We start from the raw sequence: 23,053 nt of genomic DNA, 5'->3' as shown, positions 1-23,053 counted from the left end.
CTCATGACTTCTTTCATAGACTGTGGAGACGTAGTAGCAAATGATGACACTTTCCCTTTATGTGAATATAAATTTACCCAGACATTTCAAAAAATGCATTTCCTCCCAACACTTTGAATGGAGAAACTGTTCCAATGACATGTTTGTATTGGCATACTTCACACCTACATTCCATATCTAAATGGATCTGGGAGCAATAAAGTCTTGGGAGTTTGGATGGATCCTGCCTTTCCTTCTGTGCTCTGAAGCAATGGCTACAGCTACTATCAGTTTCCTCCTATCATTCCTGTTTATGACACAGACAAATTTTATGGGGTATCCAATAGCATAACACCATAGCTTTTCAAAAACCAGACCCCAGATCCTACACAGAGGCCTGGTGCTTCTCGAAGTGGATCACTGCTTGTGCCACCATATCTGTGAGCTGCAACTGTTTTTATAAATACAGCAACACAAAAAGGAGGACTAAGGAGAATCTCCATCCTTTACTGGATGCAGGGGGAAACTTAGTTACAAGAGATGAGGAAAAGGCGGAGGTGCTTAATGCCTTCTTCGCCTCAGTCTTTAGCGGCAATACCGGTTGTTCTCTGGATACCCAGTACCCAGAACTGGTGGAAGGGGACGGGGAGCAGGATGTGGCCCTCACTATCCACGAAGAACTGGTTGGTGACCTGCTACGGCACTTGGATGTGCACAAATCGATGGGGCCGGATGGGATCCACCCAAGGGTACTGAGAGAACTGGCAGAGGAGCTGGCCAAGCCCCTATCCATCATTTATCAACAGTCCTGGCTATCGAGGGAGGTCCCAGTTGACTGGCGGCTAGCAAATGTGACGGCCATCTACAAGAAGGGCCGGAGGGCAGACCCGGGGAACTACAGGCCTGTCAGTTTGACCTCAGTGCCAGGGAAGCTCATGGAGCAGATTCTCTTGAGAGTCATCACACAACACTTGCAAGACAAGCAGGCGATCAGGCCCATTCAGCATGGGTTTATGAAAGGCAGATCCTGCTTGATGAACCTGATCTCCTTCTATGACAAAGTAACGTGCTGGGTGGATGAGGGAAAGGCTGTGGATGTGGTCTACCTTGACTTCAGCAAGGCTTTTGACACCGTCTCCCACAGCATTCTCCTCAAGAAACTGGCTGCTCTTGGCTTGGACTGGCGCACGCTTCGTTGGTTTAGAAACTGGCTGGATAGCTGGGCCCAAAGAGTCGTGGTAAATGGAGTCAAGTCCAGTTGGAGGCCAGTCACTAGTGGCGTTCCCCAGGGCTCGGTACTGGGGCCGGTCCTCTTTAATATCTTCATCAATGATCTGGATGAGGGCATTGAGTGCACCCTCAGTGAGTTTGCAGATGACACCAAGCTAGGTGCGTGTGTCGATCTGCTTGAGGGTAGGAAAGCTCTACAGGAGGATCTGGATAGGCTGCACCGATGGGCTGAGGTCAACTGCATGAAGTTTAACAAGGCCAAGTGCCAGGTCCTGCACCTGGGGCGCAATAACCCCAAGCAGAGCTACAGGCTGGGACAGGAGTGGTTGGAGAGCTGCCAGGCAGAGAAGGACCTGGGAGTGATGGTGGACAGTCGGCTGAATATGAGCCAGCAGTGTGCTCAGGTGGCCAAGAAGGCCAATGGCATCCTGGCTTGTATAAGAAACACTGTGACCAGCAGGGCTAGGGAGGTGATCGTCCCCCTGTACTCGGCTCTGGTGAGGCCGCACCTCGAGTACTGTGTTCAGTTTTGTGCCCCTCGCTACAAGAAGGACATGGAGGTTCTTGAGCGGGTCCAGAGAAGGGCGACAAAGCTGGTGAGGGGCCTGAAGAACAAGTCCTATGAGGAGCAGCTGAAGGAGCTGGGCTTGTTCAGCCTGGAGAAAAGGAGGCTCAGGGGCGACCTTATCGCTCTCTACAGATACCTTAAAGGAGGCTGTAGTGAGGTGGGGGTTGGCCTGTTCTCCCACATGCCTGGTGACAGGACGAGGGGGAATGGGCTTAAGTTACGCCAGGGGAGTTTTAGGTTAGATGTTAGGAAGAACTTCTTTACCGAAAGGGTTGTTAGGCACTGGAACAGGCTGCCCAGGGAAGTGGTGGAGTCACCATCCGTGGAAGTCTTTAAAAGACGTTTAGATGTAGAGCTTAGGGATATGGTTTAGTGTGGACTGTTAGCGTTAGGTCAGAGGTTGGACTCGATGATCCTGAGATCTCTTTCGACCTAGAAATTCTGTGATTCTGTGATTCTGTGTGCCTCAGGCAGAAAGCGTCCTCTGCAGAGGGAGATCATCACTTCCGCTGCTCATACAGCCTGGAATATCATTGGACTGCTTTGAAAGTGGCTCCTGTTTTGTCCAATGTAAACTAAAGCCCACCTGGGAGGTTTCTGCAGAGTTACTATCCATCTGTAACATTTTTAGCCCTGATCTGAGTGCAGGAATTAAATGCATCCTCAGCAAGTTTTCAGATGAACTGAACTGAGACATGCTACTGACTTCCTGGATGGATGAGAAGCCTTGAAGAGAGGTCTAGGTAGATTGGAGCATTAGGTGATCAGCAATGACGTGAATCACAGAGTAGTTTAGGTTGGAAGGGACCCCTAAAGATAATCCAGTCCAATCCCTCTGCCTAGCAGGATCACCTAGACAATGCCAGGCACTGCACCTGGGATAAACTAATGCTGGACACAGGTCCAGCACAGACTGGGAGACTAGTGGCTAGAGAGAAGTTCAGCAGAAAGGGCTCTGGGGGTGCTGCTTGACAGCAGGCTCAACATCAGCCAGCAGGGTGCCCTGGCAGCCAAGAAGGCAAACTGCATCTTAGGATGCATTAAGCGCAGAATTCCCACATGGTCAAAAGAGGTAAGTCTTCTGCTATATTGAGCATTGGTGCAGCCTCCCCTTGAATCATGCATACAGTTCTGGGCTCCACAATAGAAGAAAGATGTAAATTTGAAAGCATCCAGAGGAGGACAGCAAAGGTGGGCTGGAAGGCATGTCCTGTGAGGACAGCCTGTGGACTCTTGGGTTGTCTAGTCTGAAGAAAAGAAGGCTGAGGGTGACCTCATTGCTCCTGACAACTTCCAGAGAAGAAGTGGAGAGGGAGGTGACGATCTTTTTTTCTCCCTGGAAACTGACAGGATGTGTGGGAATGGCACATAGGGGATGGTCAGAGTGAACATTGGGAAAGATTTCGGTACTGTGAGGGTGGTCAACTACTGGAGGAGGCTTCCCAGAGACATGGTTGATGCCCCAGGCCTGTCAGCGTTCAACAGGCAGTTGGACGTTGCCCTCATATATAGTCTCTAACTTTTGGTTAGCCCTCAGGAGGTCTGGCAGCTGAACAGGATGACTTTTGAAGGTCCCTTCCAACTGAACTATTCTCTTCCATTTGATTGAATTTGTTGCTATCCATTTAGATTCTATTATATAAAGCTCTACTGTCCCTAACCTGTGTCGTGGTACGGCAGTTGTCCACTTCAGAGGCACAACTTGGGATCTGTCCTTGCTGAATATCAGGGAGTTTCAATTGGTCTCTCCTGCCTAAAAGTGGAAGAGGACAAGGCAATTCTTTGATGAATCTTCTCCCAGTAGGAGAAATGACACTGCTGTGTCATTCCACATGGGGAATGTCTCTCCCCAGCTGAGAGAGGGAATATCAGGGATTGCTTCAGCCTGATTCAAAATTAGTTCCCCTGGAGTTCCCTCGTGTCAAGAGCTCCCTGTGCTGATGAGCTAGGCCGGGCTCCAGGGCCCAATGGGAGCTGCTGGCAAGCACGCAGCACTGCAGAGAGACAGCTCTGCCCAGGAGCAGCTCCTCTGCACAGCACAGTAGGGCTGGGGGCACTGTCTGCAGGGGACAAGGGCGGCTGAGAGAAGGGAGGGAGATGTTAAAGGCAGTGTGAAGGGGGGATGCTGAGAGCTCCCAAAGGGAGAAATCTTCACAGCTCTAACATGGAGCTCTAACATGGTAAGTGTCTGTGAGAGAGCAGGCAGATGCAGAACCCTAGAGGGTTCTTCTATAGCTGCCACTTCCCATGGCTGATAGGACATGTCACAGGGGCTGTGCTGGCTTCTCTACTGTGGAGGACAGGGATGTTCCCTGGATCAATGATTACCTACATAAGCTGTCAGAGGGACAGAAAATGAGGGTTCCTTCTCACAGGGCTGGGTGCAGGCTGTGCAGTGGTGGTGCCCAGGGCTGTGGTGCAGAGTAGGGTCCCTGCTGTGCCCCAGGGGCTGTGTGCTGGGGCAGGGCCTCTGCCGCTTACCAGGCTCAGCACTCAGCCTACAGGGTGCTGACTGGTGTACTGCGGGGAGAAGCTGTGGGTGGAAGGGGTCCCCCCAGCAGGGCAGGAAAGGGTCCTGCTGGTGGGAGTCTGCTTCCTGGGTGTCCTGGTTTCAATTAGGGTAGAGTTAATTTTCCTCCTAGTAGCTGGTAGGGTGTTATGTTTCAGCTTAGGATGAGAAGAGTGGTGATAACATGCTGATGTTTTAATTGTTGCAGAGCAGTGCTTACACTAAGCCAAGGACTTTTCAGCTTCTCACTCTGTCCTTCCAGCAGGCAGGCTGGGCATGCATCAGGAGCTGGGAGGGGACAGACCAGGACAGCTGACCCAGACTAGTCAAAGTGGTATTCCATACCATCTGACATCATGCTGAACAATATATAGGGGTGGCTAGCGGGGGTGGGAGGGCCGGCTGCTCGGGGACAGGCTGGGCATCGGTCAACGGGTGGTGAGCAATTGCATTGTGCATCACTTGTTTCATACACATTATTATTATTCACACTATTATTGTTATTATTATTATTATTAATTATTTTCTGTCTTAATAAACTGTCTTTATCTCAACTCACAGGCTTCATTTTCCTGTTTCTCTCCCCCATCCCAGAGTGGGAGGGGGGAGGATGAGCGAACGGTGATGCTTACCTGCCACCTGGGTTAAACCATAACACTGGAGCCGGCTGCTCACAGCTCAAGAGAACCCCCAGGACATCTCTGGGGTTGGTTATTGATAGGGAAGACCAAGGCAGGGAATACCTGAAGGGAAGGCACTCTAAGAACTCTGCTTTCACTTTCCTGCCATGAGGGACAATTATGGAGATTATAAGGGACTTACCAGGTTTTCAGAAGGGACTGAAGATCCTAGAACATTACAGTGAAATAGATTTGTATGTCTGTGAAGAACCTCCTGATTTCCCCTAACACCTGTAGAGATTGCACAGGCTACGTCAGCAAAATGGGCACCTGAAATCCATTTCTGGTGCCCTTTACGAGACACTATGAAGCAGTACTGACTGCTCCTAAGTCCAACAAGGATTTGCCTGGTCCCTATTGTACTCTTCGACAGCAAAACCCAGAGTTCCAGGAAGGAGCACATCCTCCTCACAAGGAAGTGACACTGTGTCTTCCTGAGGAGCTTTCTTTGAAATATAACTTATGCTCAGAGAAGTCGAACTTGTCTCTCTCTTTTCTTCCATGGACAGCCAACCATACCCTGAGGCAGCAAATGTCCAACAGCAGCTTCCCCACAGAGTTCCTCCTCCTGCCATTCGCAGACACACGCGAGCTGCAGCTTCTGCACTTTGGGCTCTTCCTGGGCATCTACCTGGCTGCCCTCCTGGGCAACAGCCTCATCCTCACAGCCATAGCCTGCGACCACCACCTCCACACCCCATGTACTTTTTCCTCCTCAACCTCGCCCTCCTCGACCTGGGCACTATTACCACCACTGTTCCCAAAGCCATGGCCAATTCCCTCTGGGACACCAGGACCATTTCCTATGCAGGTTGTGCTACCCAGCTCTTTATGTTTGTCGCATTTATCACAGCAGAGTTTTATATTCTCACCATCATGGCCTATGACCGCTACGTTGCAATCTGTAAACCTCTGCACTATGGGACAATAATGGACAGCAGAACTTTTGTCAACATGGCAGCAGCTACCTGGGGCAGCACTTTTCTCTATGCTGTGCTGCACACTGCCAATACCTTTTCCCTTCCCCTCTGCAAAGGGAATGCCCTAGACCAGTTCTTTTGTGAAATTCCCCAGATCCTCAAGCTCTCCTGCTCTGATGACTACCTCAGAGAAGTTGCGTTCATTATCTTTTGCTTTTGTTCAGGTGTTGCGTGTTTCCTTTTTCCTTGTGCTGTCCTATGTGCAGATCTTCAGGGCAGTGCTGAGGATGCCCTCTGAGCAGGGCCGGCACAAAGACTTTTCCACATGCCTCCCTCACCTGGCCGTGGTCTCCCTGTTCATCAGCAACATCATGTTTGCCTATTTGAAGCCCCTCTCCATCTCTTCCTCCTCCCTGAATCTTTTTCTGGCAGTTCTGTACTCAGTGGTGCCTCCAGCAGTGAACCCCCTCATCTACAGCATGAGGAACAAGGAGCTCAAGGATGCTGTTAGGAAACTAATTTGGGGGATGCTTTTCAGTACTCAGAAAGTTTCTTTCCCTCTCCATAAATGAAAATTGTGTATCCCATTCCAGCCTGTTTTTTTGCTTGTTTGTTTACTTGTTTGTTTTTATCATTATTTTTTTTTCTCTCCTTATTTCCATTGTGACATCTTTGGCTTCTTGCATTTCCACATAAGTGTTGGGATTCCTCCCACTGCAATTAATGAGTGAAACTACACTTTTTTATATGGATGTTTTATACATATTCATGTAACAGTAAGTCAGTGAAGACTCTCATAGCACCTTTGTAATAAACAAGATAGGACAGGATATCATGGGATATCACACCACTGGGGTATGATTCTTTGTTGTTTTTACCTAGCTATGCAGTTGAACTCCGCCACAACCTCTCTCTCACTCACCCTCCTCAGAAGGGGAGTGGAAGAAGAAAGTATGCTGGGAAAAAAAAAAAAAAAAGAAAAAAGGAAAAAGGAAAAAGAAAATAAGACGGAAAGGAAAGGAAAGGAAAGGAAAGGAAAGGAAAGGAAAGGAAAGGAAAGGAAAGGAAAGGAAAGGAAAGGAAAGGAAAGGAAAGGAAAGGAAAGGAAAGGAAAGGAAAGGAAAGGAAAGGAAAGGAAAGGAAAGGAAAGGAAAGGAAAGGAAAGGAAAGGAAAAAGAAGAGAAGAGAAGAGAAGAGAAGAGAAGAGAAGAGAAGAGAAGAGAAGAGAAGAGAAGAGAAGAGAAGAGAAGAGAAGAGAAGAGAAGAGAAGAGAAGAGAAGAGAAGAGAAGAGAAGAGAAGAGAAGAAAAGAAAAGAAAAGAAAAGAAAAGAAAAGAAAAGAAAAGAAAAGAAAAGAAAAGAAAAGAAAAGAAAAGAAAAGAAAAGAAAAGAAAAGAAAAAAGAAAAGAAAAGAAAAGAAAAGAAAAGAAAAGAAAAGAAAAGAAAAGAAAAGAAAAGAAAAGAAAAGAAAAGAAAAGAAAAGAAAAGAAAAGAAAAGAAAAGAAAAGAAAAAAGAAAAAGAAAGAAAGAAAACATGGGTTGAGATAAGCGTAATTTAATTGACGGGAAAAGGAAGAGGGAAAAATAAAACAAACCACCAACAACAAGCAAACAAGCAAAGGCCGTGTGGAAGCATAGAACGAGAGGAAATAAATTACTCTCTACTTCCCATCAACAAGTGATGCTTGACCACGTCCTTGAAGCAGGGCCTCAACACACATAGCCATTATTTGGGAGGACAGACATTTTGGCAACAACAGCCCACCCCTCCCCTCTTCTTCCTTTTTCTACCTTATTGCTGACTGTGACATCATATGGTATGGAATATCCCTTTGGTCATTTTAAGTCAGTTGCCCTGGTGATGTCCCCTCCCCACTTTTTGCCCACCCCCAGACTGCTGGCTTTTGGGGGAGTTGGAGGGAGTCTTAATGTTGTTCAGTATTGCTCAGCAGTTGAAAAAGCACTGGTATGATATCAGTGCCATTCTATCTAGTGCTCTATATGGGCTGCTGCAGGGAAAGTTAACTCCATCCCAGCCAGACCCAGCATAGATTCATTTCCCCCTTCGTGAAGTACTTCTGCCTGGTCCAGCCCAGTGATCCGGACCTGGATGAGTCTGCTTCCCACCCTGACCAGCATGGCCATGCAGATTTATCCCACAGCACCACAGCCCATTTCCTCTGCACAGCAACACTGCCAGCTTGGGGACCACTTGTGGAGAGCACAGGGACGGCCATTCCCCACTGCCCAAGGGGAGCTGATCTTTGAAATTTGACCAGCTCCATCCTTCTGTTGGTATCAGTGTCTATACTGAGGGAATGGCCACCAAAATAGTGAGTCATGGGCTCAGAGATTTTCAAAACCCAGCTGCAGAAAACATTGACTGACACAATCTACCTGTAAAGCTATCGGTGCTCAGAGAAGATAATGGTAGTGGACACCTCCAGAGGTCCCTTCTGACTCAGGGGAGAAAGGGCTGGACTGTGCAGTCAGAGTGTATGACAGTCCTGTGTTTTGAGGCCTCTCTGGTGTTTGTAATCCCTGCTCCTCAAGGTTACCCGCTGAGTAGGGCAATTCTCAAAATAAGGTTCCCAAAGGGAACCTGGAGTACAGCTGGTACAAGGATACTACTGAAAACTTCTCAGAAACTCTATCAGGCATTCCAGAATAAAGAAATCACAAACTTGTGATCACAAACGAGGAGCTCAGCTCCAGGGCAGATGTGTTGTGTAGTGGAGAGGGTATCGAGGCAGGCAAGGCTCTTTCCTGCATTGAGGCCACTTGGGAGCCACCAGGACCCAGCATCCCTCATGAAGGAGGCTGATGAGGCATTGGCAGAGCCCACAGCAAACACCCCTCCCCCACCCCCAGTCAAAGCAAAGGCAGCCCCTAGGAAGCACGAGTGACCAGGAGTGTGCCGAGTAGGAAAGGCAAACAGTGTGGCATGGCAGTTTGCAGGTCAGTTCAAACAGGCAGGGCGAGCAGGGAGGGCGTCCTCACTGCTCTTTCCCAATGGTGGTTGTGAACTGCTCGTGAAGAGCCCAGCCATGGTATCCACCCAGCAGAAAGTCATGGCCTCTGCATCTCTGGCAGCGTCTCCAGCCACAATTACCGATGTGGCTACCTGGATAGAGGTCTTGGGGAAACATGCAACCATACAGGTCTTTGGCTGCAGGGTGTGCCTGAATTTTCACAGAATCACAGAATCACAGAATTTCTAGGTTGGAAGAGACCTCAAGATCATCGAGTCCAACCTCTAACCTAACACGAACAGTCCCCACTAAACCATATCTCTAAGCTCTACATCTAAACGTCTTTTAAAGACTTCCAGGGATGGTGACTCCACCACCTCCCTGGGCAGCCTGTTCCAATGCCTCACAACCCTTTCAGTAAAGAAGCTCTTCCTAACATCTAACCTAAAACTCCCCTGGCGTAACTTTAGCCCATTCCCCCTCGTCCTGTCACCAGGCACGTGGGAGAACAGGCCAACCCCCACCTCTCTACAGCCTCCTTTAAGGTATCTGTAGAGAGCGATAAGGTCGCCCCTGAGCCTCCTTTTCTCCAGGCTGAACAAGCCCAGCTCCTTCAGCCGCTCCTCGTAGGACTTGTTCTCCAGGCCCCTCACCAGCTTCGTCGCCATTCTTTGGACCCGCTCAAGAACCTCCATGTCCTTCTTGTAGCGAGGGGCCCAAAACTGAACACAGTACTCGAGGTGTGGCCTCACCAGAGCCGAGTACAGGGGGACGATCACCTCCCTAGCCCTGCTGGTCACGCTGTTTCTGATACAAGCCAGGATGCCGTTGGCCTTCTTGGCCACCTGAGCACACTGCTGGCTCATATTCAGTTGACTATCAACCATCACTCCCAGGTCCTTCTCTGCCTGGCAGCTCTCCAACCACTCATCTCCCAGCCTGTAGCTCTGCTTGGGGTTATTGCGCCCCAGGTGCAGGACCCAGCACTTGGCCTTGTTGAACTTCATGCAGTTGACCTCAACCCATCGGTGCAGCCTATCCAGATCCTCCTGCAGAGCCTTCCTACACTCAAGCAGATCGACACACGCGCATAGCTTTGTGTCATCTGCAAACTTACTGAGGGTGCACTCAATGCCCTCGTCCAGATCATTGATGAAGATATTAAAGAGGACCAGCCCCAGCACCGAGACCTGGGGGACGCCACTAGTGACTGGCCTCCAACTGGACTTGACTCCATTTACCACAACTCTTTGGGCCCGGCTATCCAGCCAGTTTCTAATCCAACGAAGCGTGCGCCAGTCCAAGCCAAGAGCAGCCAGTTTCTTGAGGAGAATGCTGTGGGAGACGGTGTCAAAAGCCTTGCTGAAGTCAAGGTAGACCACATCCACAGCCTTTCCCTCATCCACCCAGCGCGTCACTTTGTCATAGAAGGAGATCAGGTTTGTCAAGCAGGACCTGCCTTCCATAAACCCATGCTGACTGGGCCTGATCGCCTGCTTGCCCTGCAAGTGCCGCATGATGACTCCCAAGAGGATCTGCTCCATGAGCTTCCCTGGTACTGAGGTCAAACTGACAGGCCTGTAGTTCCCCGGGTGAGCCCTCCGGCCCTTCTTGTACATGGGCGTCACATTTGCTAGCTGCCAGTCAGCTGGGACCTCCCCCGATAGCCAGGACTGCTGATAAATAATGGATAGTGGCTTGGCCAGCTCCTCTGCCAGTTCTTTCAGTACCCTTGGGTGGATCCCATCCGGCCCCATCGACTTGTGCACATCCAAGTGCTGTAGCAGGTCACCAACCAGTTCTTCGTGGATGGTGAGGGCCACATCCTGCTCCCCATCCCCTTCCACCAGCTCAGGGTACCGGGTATCCAGAGAACAACCGGTATTGCCGCTAAAGACTGAGGCAAAGAAGGCATTGAGCACCTCCGCCTTTTCCTCATCTCTTGTAAGTAAGTTTTCCCCCTGCATCCAGTAAAGGATGGAGATTCTCCTTTGTCCTCCTTTTTGTGTTGATGTATTTATAAAAGCGTTTTTTGTTATCTTTAACGGCAGTAGCCAGATTGAGCTCCAGATGAGCTTTGGCCTTCCAAATTTCATCCCTGCACAGCCTCGCTACATCCTTATAGTCCTCCCTAGTGGCCTGCCCACTTTTCCAAAGATTATAAACCCTCCTTTTTCTCCTAAGCTCAAGCCACAGTTCTCTGTTCAGCCAGGCTGGTCTTCTTCCCCGCTGGCTCATCTTTGGGCACGTGGGAACAGACCGCTCCTGCGCCATTAGGATTTGCCTCTTGAAGAGCGCCCAGCCTTCCTGGACCCCTCTGCCCTTCAGAACCGCCTCCCAAGGGATTCCACCAACTAGTGTCTTGAGCAGCCCAAAGTCAGCTCTCCGAAAGTCCAATACAGTGGTTTTACTGGTTCCCTTCCTGGCCTCGCCAAGAATAGTGAACTCCACCATTTCGTGGTCACTCTGCCCAAGACAGTTCCCGACAATCACATCCTCCACCAGTCCTTCTCTGTTTGTGAAGAGAAGGTCTAGCGGGGCACCACCACTGGTAGGTTCACTAATCAGCTGCGTCAGGAAGCTATCTTCCACTCTCTCCAGAAACCTCCTAGACTGCTTTGTCTGGGCTGTGTTGTGCTTCCAGGATATGTCAGGGAAGTTGAAGTCCCCCACGAGTACAAGCGCTGAAGATTTCGCAACTTCTGTCAGCTGCCTGTAGAACTCCTCATCCGTCTCCTCATCCTGGTTCGGCGGTCTATAGCAGACCCCAACCAGGACACTAGCCTTGTTGCCCCTGCCAATCCTAACCCAAAGGGACTCGATCTTGTCATTCCTAGCCTCGAGTTCTACAACATCGAAAGACTCTCTAATATAGAGAGCCACACCGCCACCCCTTCTGTGCTGCCTGTCCCTTCTGAAGAGCTTATAGCCAGGCATCGCAGCACTCCAGTCATGAGACTGGTCCCACCACGTTTCCGTGATGGCAACCAAGTCGTAGCCTGCCCGCTGCACGATGGCTTCCAGCTCCTCCTGTTTGTTACCCATGCTGTGTGCATTGGTGTAGATGCACTTCAGCTGGGCCATTACCTTATTCCCCGGCCTTGCCATTGTTCCCCCTGGCACAGCTCCAACAATCCTTGCTTCACCCCCATCCCCCTTCTTACCTAGTTTAAAGCCCTCTCAATGAGCCCTGCCAGCTCCTGGCCAAGGATCCTTTTTCCCCTAAAGGATAGGGACCCGTCTACGGCCATCAGACCAGGTGCTGAATAAACTGCCCCATGGTCGAAAAACCCAAGATCTCTGCATTGGTACCAGCCCCGGAGCCACGTGTTTAACAGGTGGGCTTTCCTGGTCCTCTCCGTACCCCTCCCTGTCACCGTAGGGATGGACGAAAACACTACCTGCACTCCCGCTCCGTCCACTAACCGTCCCAGCCCCCTAAAGTCTCTTCTGATTGCCTTCAGGCTTCTGTCTTCAATGTCGTCACTGCCTGCCTGGACTATCAGAAGAGGAGATTTTCTGTCACCAATTTTCTGTTGGTGTCTTACAGCAGCAGTGGTGGGTATGCCTGTGGGAGGTGTGCACAGGCTGAAGAATTGCTCAGCCCAGTGGCGAAGCTTTGGGAGGAGGTGAGCAGATTGAGGAGCATCAGGCACATGGAGAGGGAAGCTGACTGGTGAAAGCATACTCTACCCTCCCTGAGGCAGACTCATGAGCCAGCCACAACACAAGTAACAAAGGTTCCTCTATCCCACCAGGCAGCCACTACACAAAAGACAAAAGTTCCCCCATCTTGCAAAGCAGGAGGAGGGAACCTAGGCCAAGGGAGGGAATGGAAACAGGTTCCTGCTCGGGGTGGTAGGTGAGCCCTCTCCCTGCCCACATCACCTTCCTGACTACCCATCTGTAACAGCTATGAAGCTCTAGAACATGGCAGTCAAAACAATGATGTAGACAAAAGCCCATCCCAGTTGGAAGGGGTGCCTAAGGGAAGGCAACCTACCCCTTGCAGGACTACATCTTCTTTCAAGAAAGAAGGGTTATAATCATGGGGACTCCCTTCTGAAAGGGACAGAGGGACTGATATGCCATCTAGACCCAACCCACAGGGAAGTCTGCTGCCTGCCCGTGGCTGAGGTAAAAGGTATTGCCAGGAAAGTCACTCACCTGGTACAGCTGTCTGACTACTACCCACTACTGCTTTTTTTCAGGCTGGTAATGACGATGTAGCAAGGAGAAGTATGAGATCTATCCAAAGGGACTTTAGGGCTTTAGAGAGACTGGTTAAAGGATATGAGGCACAGGTCATATTTGCCTCTTCCTTCCAATAGGAGGAAAATATGTTGACAGGCAGACTCGGCTCATCAATACATGGCTCCGGGACTGGTGCCACCAGCAGAACTTTGGGTTTGTTCATCACGGGAAGGTCTATGAGACACCAAGCCTCCTGGCATGAGACAGGATGCACCTTTCTCAGAGGGGGAAAAAGATTTTTGCCCAGGAATTATTAGGGCTGATAGACAGGGCTTTAAACTAGAGTCAAAAGGGGAAAGGGATAAAACCAGGCATGTCAGTGATAAGCTAAGGGATGGAGTGCCAGAGTTAGAGGGACTGTGTGCTAGTGAGGTCTTTCAGGCTTCTCCACTAAGTGCTGCGTGCAATGAGGTGCATTTGTAGTGCTTCTACACAAATGCACACAGTATGAGGAATAAACTGGATGAGTTAGAATTCTTGGCCCAGTCCCAGAGCAATGATATCATCAGCATAAGCGAAACCTGGTGGGATGAGTCCTGTGAATGGTGTGTTGCAACAGATGGTTACAGACTCCTCAGTAGGGACAGGCAGGACAGGCCAGGCGGTGGGGTGGTGCTGTATGTAAAGGAAAGGCTGGACTACATGGAGCTTGCAGTTGGTGGTGGCAATGTTGAGATCCTCTGGGTTAGGATTAAGGGAAAAACAAATAAAGGGGATGTCGTTGTGGGAGTCTATGAAAGACAACCCAGCCAGGATGACAACACTGATTAATTATTCTTTAAGGAACTAAGAAATACATTGAAATTGACTGCCCTTGTCCTTATAAAGGACTTCAACATGCTTTGTTTTCTCCCTTTCTTCATAAGGAAGATGCTCCAGGCCCCGTATCATTGTCGTGGCCCTCTGCTGGATTCTTTCCAGGAGATCCCTGTCTTTTTTGTACCGCAGAACCCAGAACTGGACATAGGATATCAGAAGTCAAGGAGGTGGGGCACAAGGCCAGCTTGGCTGACCAGGGATCTTCCTGTGGAGCTTAGGCATAAAAATAAATGGTATGGGTGCTGGAAGCATGGTCAGGCAATGTGGAACAAAGACACTGTTCATGTTTGTAGGGAGAAAATGCATTCAGCCAAAGCCTGGAGCTTCAAAGAGTTGAAGCTGGCCACATCTGTGGGTGACAATAAAAAGTTTTCTTTTAAATATGTGAATAGAAAAAGGAGGACCGGAGAAAACATATATCCATTACTTGATGGGGAAGGTCACCTCACAGACAAGGACATAGGCAAAGCAGAGATGTTTAATGCCTACTTTTCCTCCGTCTTTAATGCCGAGGGTGGGTTCCAGGACCCCTGGGTGCTGTGAGGACCATAACAGGAGGAATGATAAACTCCCAACTGACCTTGAATGTGTGTGTGATTTGCTGCATCACATGGATCCATACAAGTCCATGCGTCCGGATAGTGCTCAGAGAGGTGGCTGACATTATCACAGGACCTCTCTCAATTAATTTTCAACAGTCTTGGGAATAGGGAGAGGTCCCAGTTGGCAAATGTTGTGCCAGTTTCAAGAAGAACAAGAAAGAAGACACCGTTAACTACGGGCCTGTCAGTTTCACATCAGTGCCTGGTAAAATTATGGAGATTGTCCTTGTAGATACTGAAGCGCACTTGGGGGACAATGCAGTCATTGGTCCCAGTCAACATGGGTTCATGACAGGTAGGTCCTCTTTACAAATTTGATTTCCTCTTACGATGAGATCACCCATTTAGTTGATCAAGGGAAATCAGCTGATGTGATCTTTTTGGATTTCAGTAAAGCTTTTGACACAGTTTCACAGAGGATACTACTGGACAAAATGTCCAGCATATAGCTGGACAAAAATATCATACATGTTGCAGGAAGAACGGCTGAAAACACGACAGACACTAGTATGGTCAGATCATGCAGCCCTTTATTACCCGAATAGCCTGACTTTTATAGTAAACTTAACAGGGATGGATAGTGTCTCACACAAGATTATTGGTCAAAAGCACTCAGAAAAACAACTGCATGAAAACAACCCCCTTGTGAATAGCAGTCACGTAGATCCCGTCCTTGAAGCCAGCTTCTGGCAATAATACTTTTCTAAATTCTTCAACTGGGCGATGTGGGAACTTCTCATAGTCGTCCTGGTAGCTTTGTTTGCTCAGCTGCAGCAAGCCATGGGATTTTTGCTGTTTCAAAAATCCCTCAACACATACATTGGGTGAATATCCAGTTGACGGGTAGGACTCAAAGGGTTGTGGTAAATGGGTCTGCTTCAAGCTGGTGGATGGTCACTAGTGGGGTCCCTCAAGGCTCCATTTTAGGGTCAGTCCTCTTCAATGTCTTTATAAACGATTTGGAGGTAGGACTAGGTGTTTTGAGCAAATTTGCTGACGACACCAAACTTGGAGGAGTTGTGGAGTCAGTTGAGGGTGGAAAGTCCTTGCAGAGAGATCTGGACAGATTGGAGAGCTGGGCAATCACCAACCGCATGAAGTGTAACAACAGCAAGTACCAGGTCCTGCATCTGGGATGGGGCAACCCTGGCTCTACATATAGACTGGGGGGCGAGAAGCTGGAGAGCAGCCCCACAGAGGGATCTGGGGGTTGTGGTTGATAGCAAGCTGAATATGAACCAGCAGTGTGCCCTGGCAGCCATAAGGGCCAACCGTATCCGGGGGTGAATCAAGCATGACATCGCTAGTCAGTGGAGGGAATAGATTGTTCTGCTCTACTCTGTGCTAGTCCGGCCTCACCTCAAGTACTGTGTGCAGTTCTGGGAACCACAGTAAAAAAAAGGACGTAAAACTATTAGAGAGTGTCCAGAAGAGGGCAATGAAGATGGTGAAGGTCCTAGAGGGGAAGACATATGAGGAGCAGCTGAGGGCACTGGGCCTGTTCAGCCTGGAGAAGAGGAGGCTGAGGGGAGACCTCATCACAGTCAACAACTTCCTCACAAGGGGGAGTGGAGGGGCAGGTGCTGACCTATTCTCCTTAATCACCAGTGATAGGACCCACGGGAATGGTGTTAAGCTGAGGCAGGGGAGGTTTAAGCTAGACATCAGGAAGAGGTTCTTCACAGAGAGGGTGGTTGCACACTGGAACAGGCTCCCCAGCGAAGTAGTCACTGCAACGAGCCTGTCTGAATTTAAGAAGTGATTGGACTGTGCATTTGGTCACATGGTCTAAAATTTTGGGTAGACCTGTGTTGTGCCAGGAGTTAGACTCAATGATCCTTATGGATCCCTTCCAACTCGGGATATTCTATGATTCTCAGATTCTACAATCCCTCTTTGCGAGACTACTCTTCAGCTTCTCATCCCGTAGTCTGTATGCATAGCTAGGGTTGCCCCATCCCAGGTGCAGGACTCAGCACTTGCTCTTGTTAAACTTCAGGAGATGTTTACAATACTAATGCAGGAGAGATGGGGTCACTTTTCTTACGAGCTCTGAAAGTTATAGTCAGGTCTTAATTAAGTGTGAACTGTCTCTCTTTCCCTTCAGTTTTCCATCTTAATTTGAGGTTTTGACCACCTCATTGAATATCTCAAGCTTTTGGAAGAGCTTTGATGCTTGAAGACAAGGTGTCTTTATAGTTTTTAATCCCCTTCTATCTTTTTCATTACTATGCTCTCAGGGCTCCTATCTGTTTCTCAGCACCGTGGGTTTGACCTGTACAGCAGGACAGTTGGCATTAGTAACCAAGAAGAAGTGATTTGAGGATCAGGTGTTCAGGTTAGGGTTTAGGGATTAGATCTGGCCTCCAGGGTTAGGGATTGAGCAGGGTCTTAGAGGGAGGCTTTCGTGTTCTGCTTTGAGCTAACAAATTATTGTCAGGGATTAAGGACTAGGGATTAGCAAAAGGAATAGGTTAAGACTAATAGTAACAGGTCTGGGGTTTGACTTCCAGGTAGTATAGGAGGCTGGGGATTAGAGCAGTGGGTTCCTTTCTGGGTGAGAGGGGCCATTTAGGATAGCACCAGGATCTAAGGTTCCTGGTCAGAAATATTACCAGTGGTCTAACATAAATGTTTTCCCAGTGAGTGTTGCAGCAGCAGCATCCTTACCTGAACCTCTCTCACCTCTTCTGAACCTTTCCTTTCTGTTATCAAGACCTTCTTCTCTCCCCCAAATCTCCCACCTTTATTCTCCCAACTTTCCCTTGCTTCCCCAAATGTGTCACCCTGTTGGGGGCAGCTTTCTGAAGGCCTTTATGAGCTCAGAGGCTCTGCCTCCCTGCTGTTGGCCAGCGAGGGGCTGGGACAGACGTGACCTCACAGCCAGCATCCACAGGGCTACAAGGAGCTGTTGTGCTAAGGAGGCCTCTTCCCAGCCCACCCAGGAGCACTGGGTGCAGGGGATGCCCTGCACGATCCCTCAGGTTCTCTGCCTGTCAACCAGTTCCTACTTCAGAAGGCCTCCCAGTTCCTGACAATTCTTCAGAAACCTCAGGGCATCCTGAAGGGAATGTCCACCTCTATGTGGACAAGTGAATCAAGACCTGAATGTATATTTTAGGAAAATGTTGAGAAAACTGAAGAGAAGAGTGGTATAGTTTGTGTGATAGTCCTGACATCTATCCTTCCTTTATTCAGGTGTTTTCCCATAGTGTATAGCACATCCTCTCTCAGGATCATTTACCACAGCAGTACTATGGGGAATCTCATATGGAGAAGAGAATCACATCCTTCTGATGTCATCCTTTGGTGTCCATTCCTGAAGAAACAAACCACCTGTTTGATCGGGGCTGAGAGCCCAGTGCTGGGAATGGTCATTGCAAGGATCTGGCTCTAGGACAAATGCCCTGAGTGTCCAGACAAGAAGGACCCAAACCAGCCCCTTCTGTGCTGGTCCTCCCTATCTCTCTCAGGAGGCCAGCCCAGCTCTCCACACCTCCCTGTCCTCTCCCCAGCCCAGCCCAGCCCAGCCCAGCAGAACAGCCCATGCTGGGATGGCACACAAACAGGAAATGGAGAAGGGGAGGTCAGTAGCAGTGTCCCTGCTGCTGACATCTGCAGGATGTAAACCCCACCGCTCCACCTTCTCAGACAATCTGCAGCCCCCCAGTCCAGCCCCACTCCCCAGCACAGCACAGCACCACACTACTGCCCCTGGGGCTCCTCAGGCACCACCACTGCACACACAGAGTGCCCTGCTCTGCTCCTGAGACACCCCATGTCCCACACAGACTTGCCCCAGCCCAGCACATCTGGGCTGGCCTGAGCAGCCATTCCTGCAGCCCTTGCCCATGCTGTCCACAGCCCCCCAGCTGGCAGTGTTGCTCTGCAGAGCGATGTGGCTTTGGTGTGTGGGGCCATGGGGGCACTCTGCAGGGCTGTGCTGGTCAGGCTGGGAAGGCAGAGCCAGCTGGTGGGGGGCACTGCCACTGACTGCCTCCCACACAAGTGGTTCCTTGGCCATGGAGGATGCACACAGATAGCCAGCCTTCTTCAGAGTCAGAGACTCATGGAATAGCCTGACAAGGAGGAACCCACAAGGATCATCAAGTCCAACTCATTTCCAATGTTGGGAGCTGTTTTTCACTGTATTCAGTCTATGAAATTTCACCAGAGGTATAACAACAAATCCAGGAGATTGTTTTCCCTATGCCTGCTGTGTTTCCTGGAGTTGCAGAGCTGTCCTTGCCCTGATTTAGCACCTTGAATGCTTTAGCACCTGGGTGCCTCCATGTTGGACAGACTCATGTTCTGTATGTTCCATGCTCTCCTGCCTCTCCTGAGCAACAAGAAGAATCAGTCCTCAGAGTAACACAAGGGCTCAGAACAGGAATGTGGGAGGTGAAAGAGAGCAGCTTGGGAAAAAAAATAATAATAATAAAATGAAATAAATAAAATAAATTTGGCAGTGTTGCTGCTGTACCAGGACTCTTTTTCCCTCCACCTTTGCACAAATCCATGTGCCCCTGCAGCTCGACCACAGGTCTCTGAGGAAGGATCTCAGGCAAGCAAATCACAGCAGGGTTCTTTCTTTTATTGAAATACACAGAGAGCCTGGCTTCTCATTTACTCCATGTCTCAGAGTCACACGGACAGGTAGATACCGAAATGGAAGGGGATGAATAATGATACCTTTGTGTGAAATACTATCACACATAAATCAAAGATAAGATAATGCAACACAACCACACACAAATTTCCAGCTTCTGGGCCTCTAATGAGCTACATTATAAATGATATGCAGAGGAAGAATGGCAATTTATTGGTTCTGAAAATATCCAGTTACCAATTTGCACATTGCATCCTTGAGCTCTTTGTTCCTCATGCTGTAGATGAGGGGGTTCACTGCTGGAGGCACCACTGAATACACAACTGCCAGCAAAAGATTCAGGGAGGAGGAGGCTACAGAGGGGGGCTTCAGATAGGCAAATAATCCAGTGCTGATGAACAGGGAGACAACAGGCAGGTGAGGGAGGCATGTGGAAAAGGCTTTGTGCTGTCCCTGCTGTGAGGGGATCCTCAGTACTGCCCTGAAGATCTGCACATAGGACAGCACAAGGAAAACAAAACATCCAAATGCTAAGCAGGCACTAACCACAAGAAGCCCAACTTATCTGAGGTAGGCATCTGAGCAGGACAGCTTGAGGATCTGGGGAATTTCACAGAAGAACTGGTCCAGGACATTGCCTTGGCAGAGGGGAAGGGAAAAGGTATTGGCAGTGTGCAGCACAGCATTGAGAAAGCCACTGCCCCAGGCAGCTGCTGCCATCTTGACACAAGTTCTGCTGTCCATTATTGTCCCGTAGTGCAGGGGTTTGCAGATGGCAACGTAGCGGTCATAGGCCATGATGATTAGAAGAAAAAACTCTGCTGAAATGAAAAAGAAAAAGAATAAAATCTGAGCAGCACATCCATAGGAGGAAATGGCCCTGGTGTCCCACAGGGAGTTGGCCATGGCTTTGGGAACAGTGGTGGTAATAATGCCCAGGTCAATGAGGGCGAGGTTGAGGAGGAAGAAGTACATGGGGGTGTGGAGGCGGTGGTCACAGGCTATGGCTGTGAGGATGAGGCCGTTGCCCAGGAGGGCAGCCAGGTAGATGCCCAGGAAGAGCCCGAAGTGCAGGAGCTGCAGCCCGCGTGTGTCTGCAAATGGCAGGAGGAGGAACTCTGTGGGGAAGCTGCTGTTGGACATTTGCTGACTCAGGGCATGGTTGCCTGTCCATGGAGGAATAGACAGTGACATGTTAGAGAGACTTTTCTGAGCAAAAACTAAACCTTATTTCATAGAAAACATCCTCACCAAGGCTGTATCCTCACTGCATCTTCATCTCAAGAAGACTTGCTCCTGCCTGGAGCTCTGCATCTCTCTGCCTAAGGATGCCACAGAGACCATGAATATTCTCTCTATTCTCAGCAGTAATCAGTGCTGCTGGTAAAGAGCACCAGGAATGGATCTCAGGCATCCAGTGGCCAGAGGCGTCTCCCTATTTACAAGTGCTGAGAAGTACATCCAACAATCCCACAAGAATCAAAGAAGGTTGTGTTGTTGCTACCTACAGGTTAAACCTGCCAACAGGTTAAATGGCGTGGAGTGAATATATGAGTTTCCTCAAAGACCTACAAATCTCTTTTAACTGTAATGCTCTATGAGTTTAGGTCCCTTCTACAATCCTAACAATACCATTATCATCTCCCTGACTGCCGTCCAAAGGAGGAAGTTGAAAAATGAGACCTCAGAGAGTGCCATCCTGTCAGTTATGTCAGGTGTTGTTCTTCCCTTTCAAGAATCTCCCCCAGAATTTCCCTGGGGGTGCTGGGGAGATATGAGGAGCCTGGCCCATGTAGCAGCTCCCTGCTGGCATCAGGACCCTGCCTGGCCCTGGGCTTCTGGTCCTTCCAGCCACAGCTTTTCCCCACAGCACCCTGGGCAGCTCCCCAGGCAGGCTGAGTGCAGAGCCTCCCAGGCAGCAGAGGCCCTGCCCCAGCACACAGCCCCTGGGGCACAGCAGGGACCCTGCTCTGCACCACAGCCCTGGCCACCCCTACCTGCACCCTGCTTACACAGCCTGCAGCTGGCCCTGTGAGAAGGAACCCTCATGTCCTGTCCCACTGATAGCTTTGGTAGGTAATCCCTGCTCTGGAGCTTGTCATTTTTCTGTTATCCAAAGAAACTCTGAGAGTTCTCCTGAAAGATCCCATAGGGTGTGGGATTCGTCAGCAAATCTGCAGATGGTACCAGGAACAACAGCTGTGTTGCCCTGCAGCCATAGACTTACCCTGTTCAGGGCTGTGAAGATTTCTCCCACTGTGATCTCTCAGCATCCCCCCTCCACACTGCCTTTAACATCTCCCTCCCTTCTCTCAGCCACCCTTGTCCCTTGTCCCCTGCAGGCAGTGCCCCCAGCCCTGCTGTGCTGTGCAGAGGAGCTGCTCCTGGGCAGAGCTGTCTCTCTGCAGTGCTGCCCGCTTGCCAGGAGCTCCCGTTGGGCCCAGGAGCCCAGCCCAGCTCAGCAGCACAGCTCCAGCCCAACACCTCTCTTTCTTTCCCCTCTCTTATGTCCCTTGAGATGTCCCTGGGCCTCCAGGGGAACCAACTTTGAAACACGCTGAAGTAATCACTGATGTTCCTTCCCTCAGCTATTGAAGGAATCTCATTTCCAGCACGGTCCTTCCTCATTCAGAAAATGGATGAGGTCCAAGGATCACCTTTCCATGTCCTGTTTTTAGGCAGGACACTCCTGCAAGACAGGGATGGATCTTCCTTCTCTCTGCTGGGGGAAAGTTTTCAACTGAGCCAACCAAGGCACCTCCTTTGTTTGCTGTCCAGAGGCTAGAAGGGATCTCTGCTCTCTCCCATGCCTCACATTTGGAAACTGCCCTGGCTATGTTATGCAGTGACCATTCGCTGCCTCCACTGTAAGCAGACACCCATAGGTGAGTCTTAAATCCAGCCCTCGGTCTCTGACAGGTCACAATGTGACAACGAGCCATGCCTTCCTGAACTGAAGCTTGAACAGACTCTTGTGGGGAGCCATTCTTTGGGCATATTCTTGGCACTGGTTTGGGAAGGAAAGCCCAGGCTTCGGGCATTGTACTGGGGTAATTCAATTTTATTACAGACACCTTATGAGAGAGTCTTCATTGACTCACAGTGTTAGATGCACATTTATATAGCCTCCATATGGGATGGATCAGGTTCATTCATTGATAGCAGAGAGGGGAATCCAAATATTTATGTAAGAATGTAAGGAACACCAACAGTCATAATGACAATAAGGAAAAAATAATAATAATGAGAACAACGAAAAGACAATCTTGGAAGGAGATGTACTGGCATTCATTATTGGAGAGTGAAGGTATCTTTATTAGTGCTGCAAAACCTCCCCCAAATCAGTTTCCTAACTGCATCCTTGAGTTCCTTGTTCCTCATGCTGTAGATGAGGGGGTTCACTGCTGAAGGCACCACTGAATACAAAACTGCCAGCAAAAGATTCAGGGAGGAGAAGGATATAGAGGGGGGCTTCAGGTAAGCTAAAAAGGCAGTGCTGATAAACAGTGAGACCACGGCCAGGTGAGGGAGGCATGTGGAAAAGGCTTTGTCCTGTACCTGCTCAGAGGTCATCCTCAGCACAGCCCTGAAGATCTGCACATAGGACAGCACAAGGAAAACAAAACATGTAAAGAAAACACATGCTGTAACCACTAGAAGCCCAACTTCCCTGAGGTAGGCATTTGAGCAAGAGAGCTTGAGGATCTGGGGAACTTCACAGAAGAACTGGTCCAGGGCATTGCCTTGGCAGAGGGGAAGGGAAAAGGTATTGGCAGCATGTACCATGGCATTGAGAAAGCCACTGCCCCAGGCAGCTGCTGCCATGTTGACACAAGTTCTTCCAGTTACGAGTGTCCCATAGCGCAGGGGATTACAGATGGCAACGTAGCGGTCATAGGCCATGAGAATAAG

At 49.6% G+C, this 23,053-nt stretch overlaps 2 protein-coding genes and 2 pseudogenes across 2 annotated transcripts in view; 1 reads left to right on the top strand and 3 right to left on the bottom strand.

Annotated features, from left to right (window-relative positions):
- Positions 1–23,053, bottom strand: part of LOC113842075 (scavenger receptor cysteine-rich domain-containing group B protein-like) — a 124,751-nt gene that overhangs the window by 45,851 nt on the left and 55,847 nt on the right. The window lies entirely within an intron of this gene.
- LOC140000414 (olfactory receptor 14C36-like) lies at positions 5,843–17,628 on the top strand (annotated as a pseudogene).
- On the bottom strand, positions 19,352–19,939 carry LOC140000413 (olfactory receptor 14A16-like; annotated as a pseudogene).
- LOC140000412 (olfactory receptor 14J1-like) lies at positions 22,433–23,044 on the bottom strand. Its single transcript, XM_072030298.1, has one exon. The coding sequence runs from the start codon at positions 23,042–23,044 to the stop codon at positions 22,433–22,435; it is 612 nt and encodes a 203-aa protein (XP_071886399.1).

The sequence above is a fragment of the Anas platyrhynchos genome, chromosome 32, assembly GCF_047663525.1.
Source record: "Anas platyrhynchos isolate ZD024472 breed Pekin duck chromosome 32, IASCAAS_PekinDuck_T2T, whole genome shotgun sequence".
Classification (NCBI taxonomy): domain Eukaryota; kingdom Metazoa; phylum Chordata; class Aves; order Anseriformes; family Anatidae; genus Anas; species Anas platyrhynchos.
Note: the sequence above shows the minus strand (reverse complement) of the source record. Positions and strands in the feature narration are given on the sequence as shown.

Bases quoted from the DNA above. Each gene is read 5' to 3' on its own strand.
- LOC140000412 (XM_072030298.1), bottom strand. From the start codon at position 23,044: ATGGCCTATGACCGCTACGTTGCCATCTGTAATCCCCTGCGCTATGGG.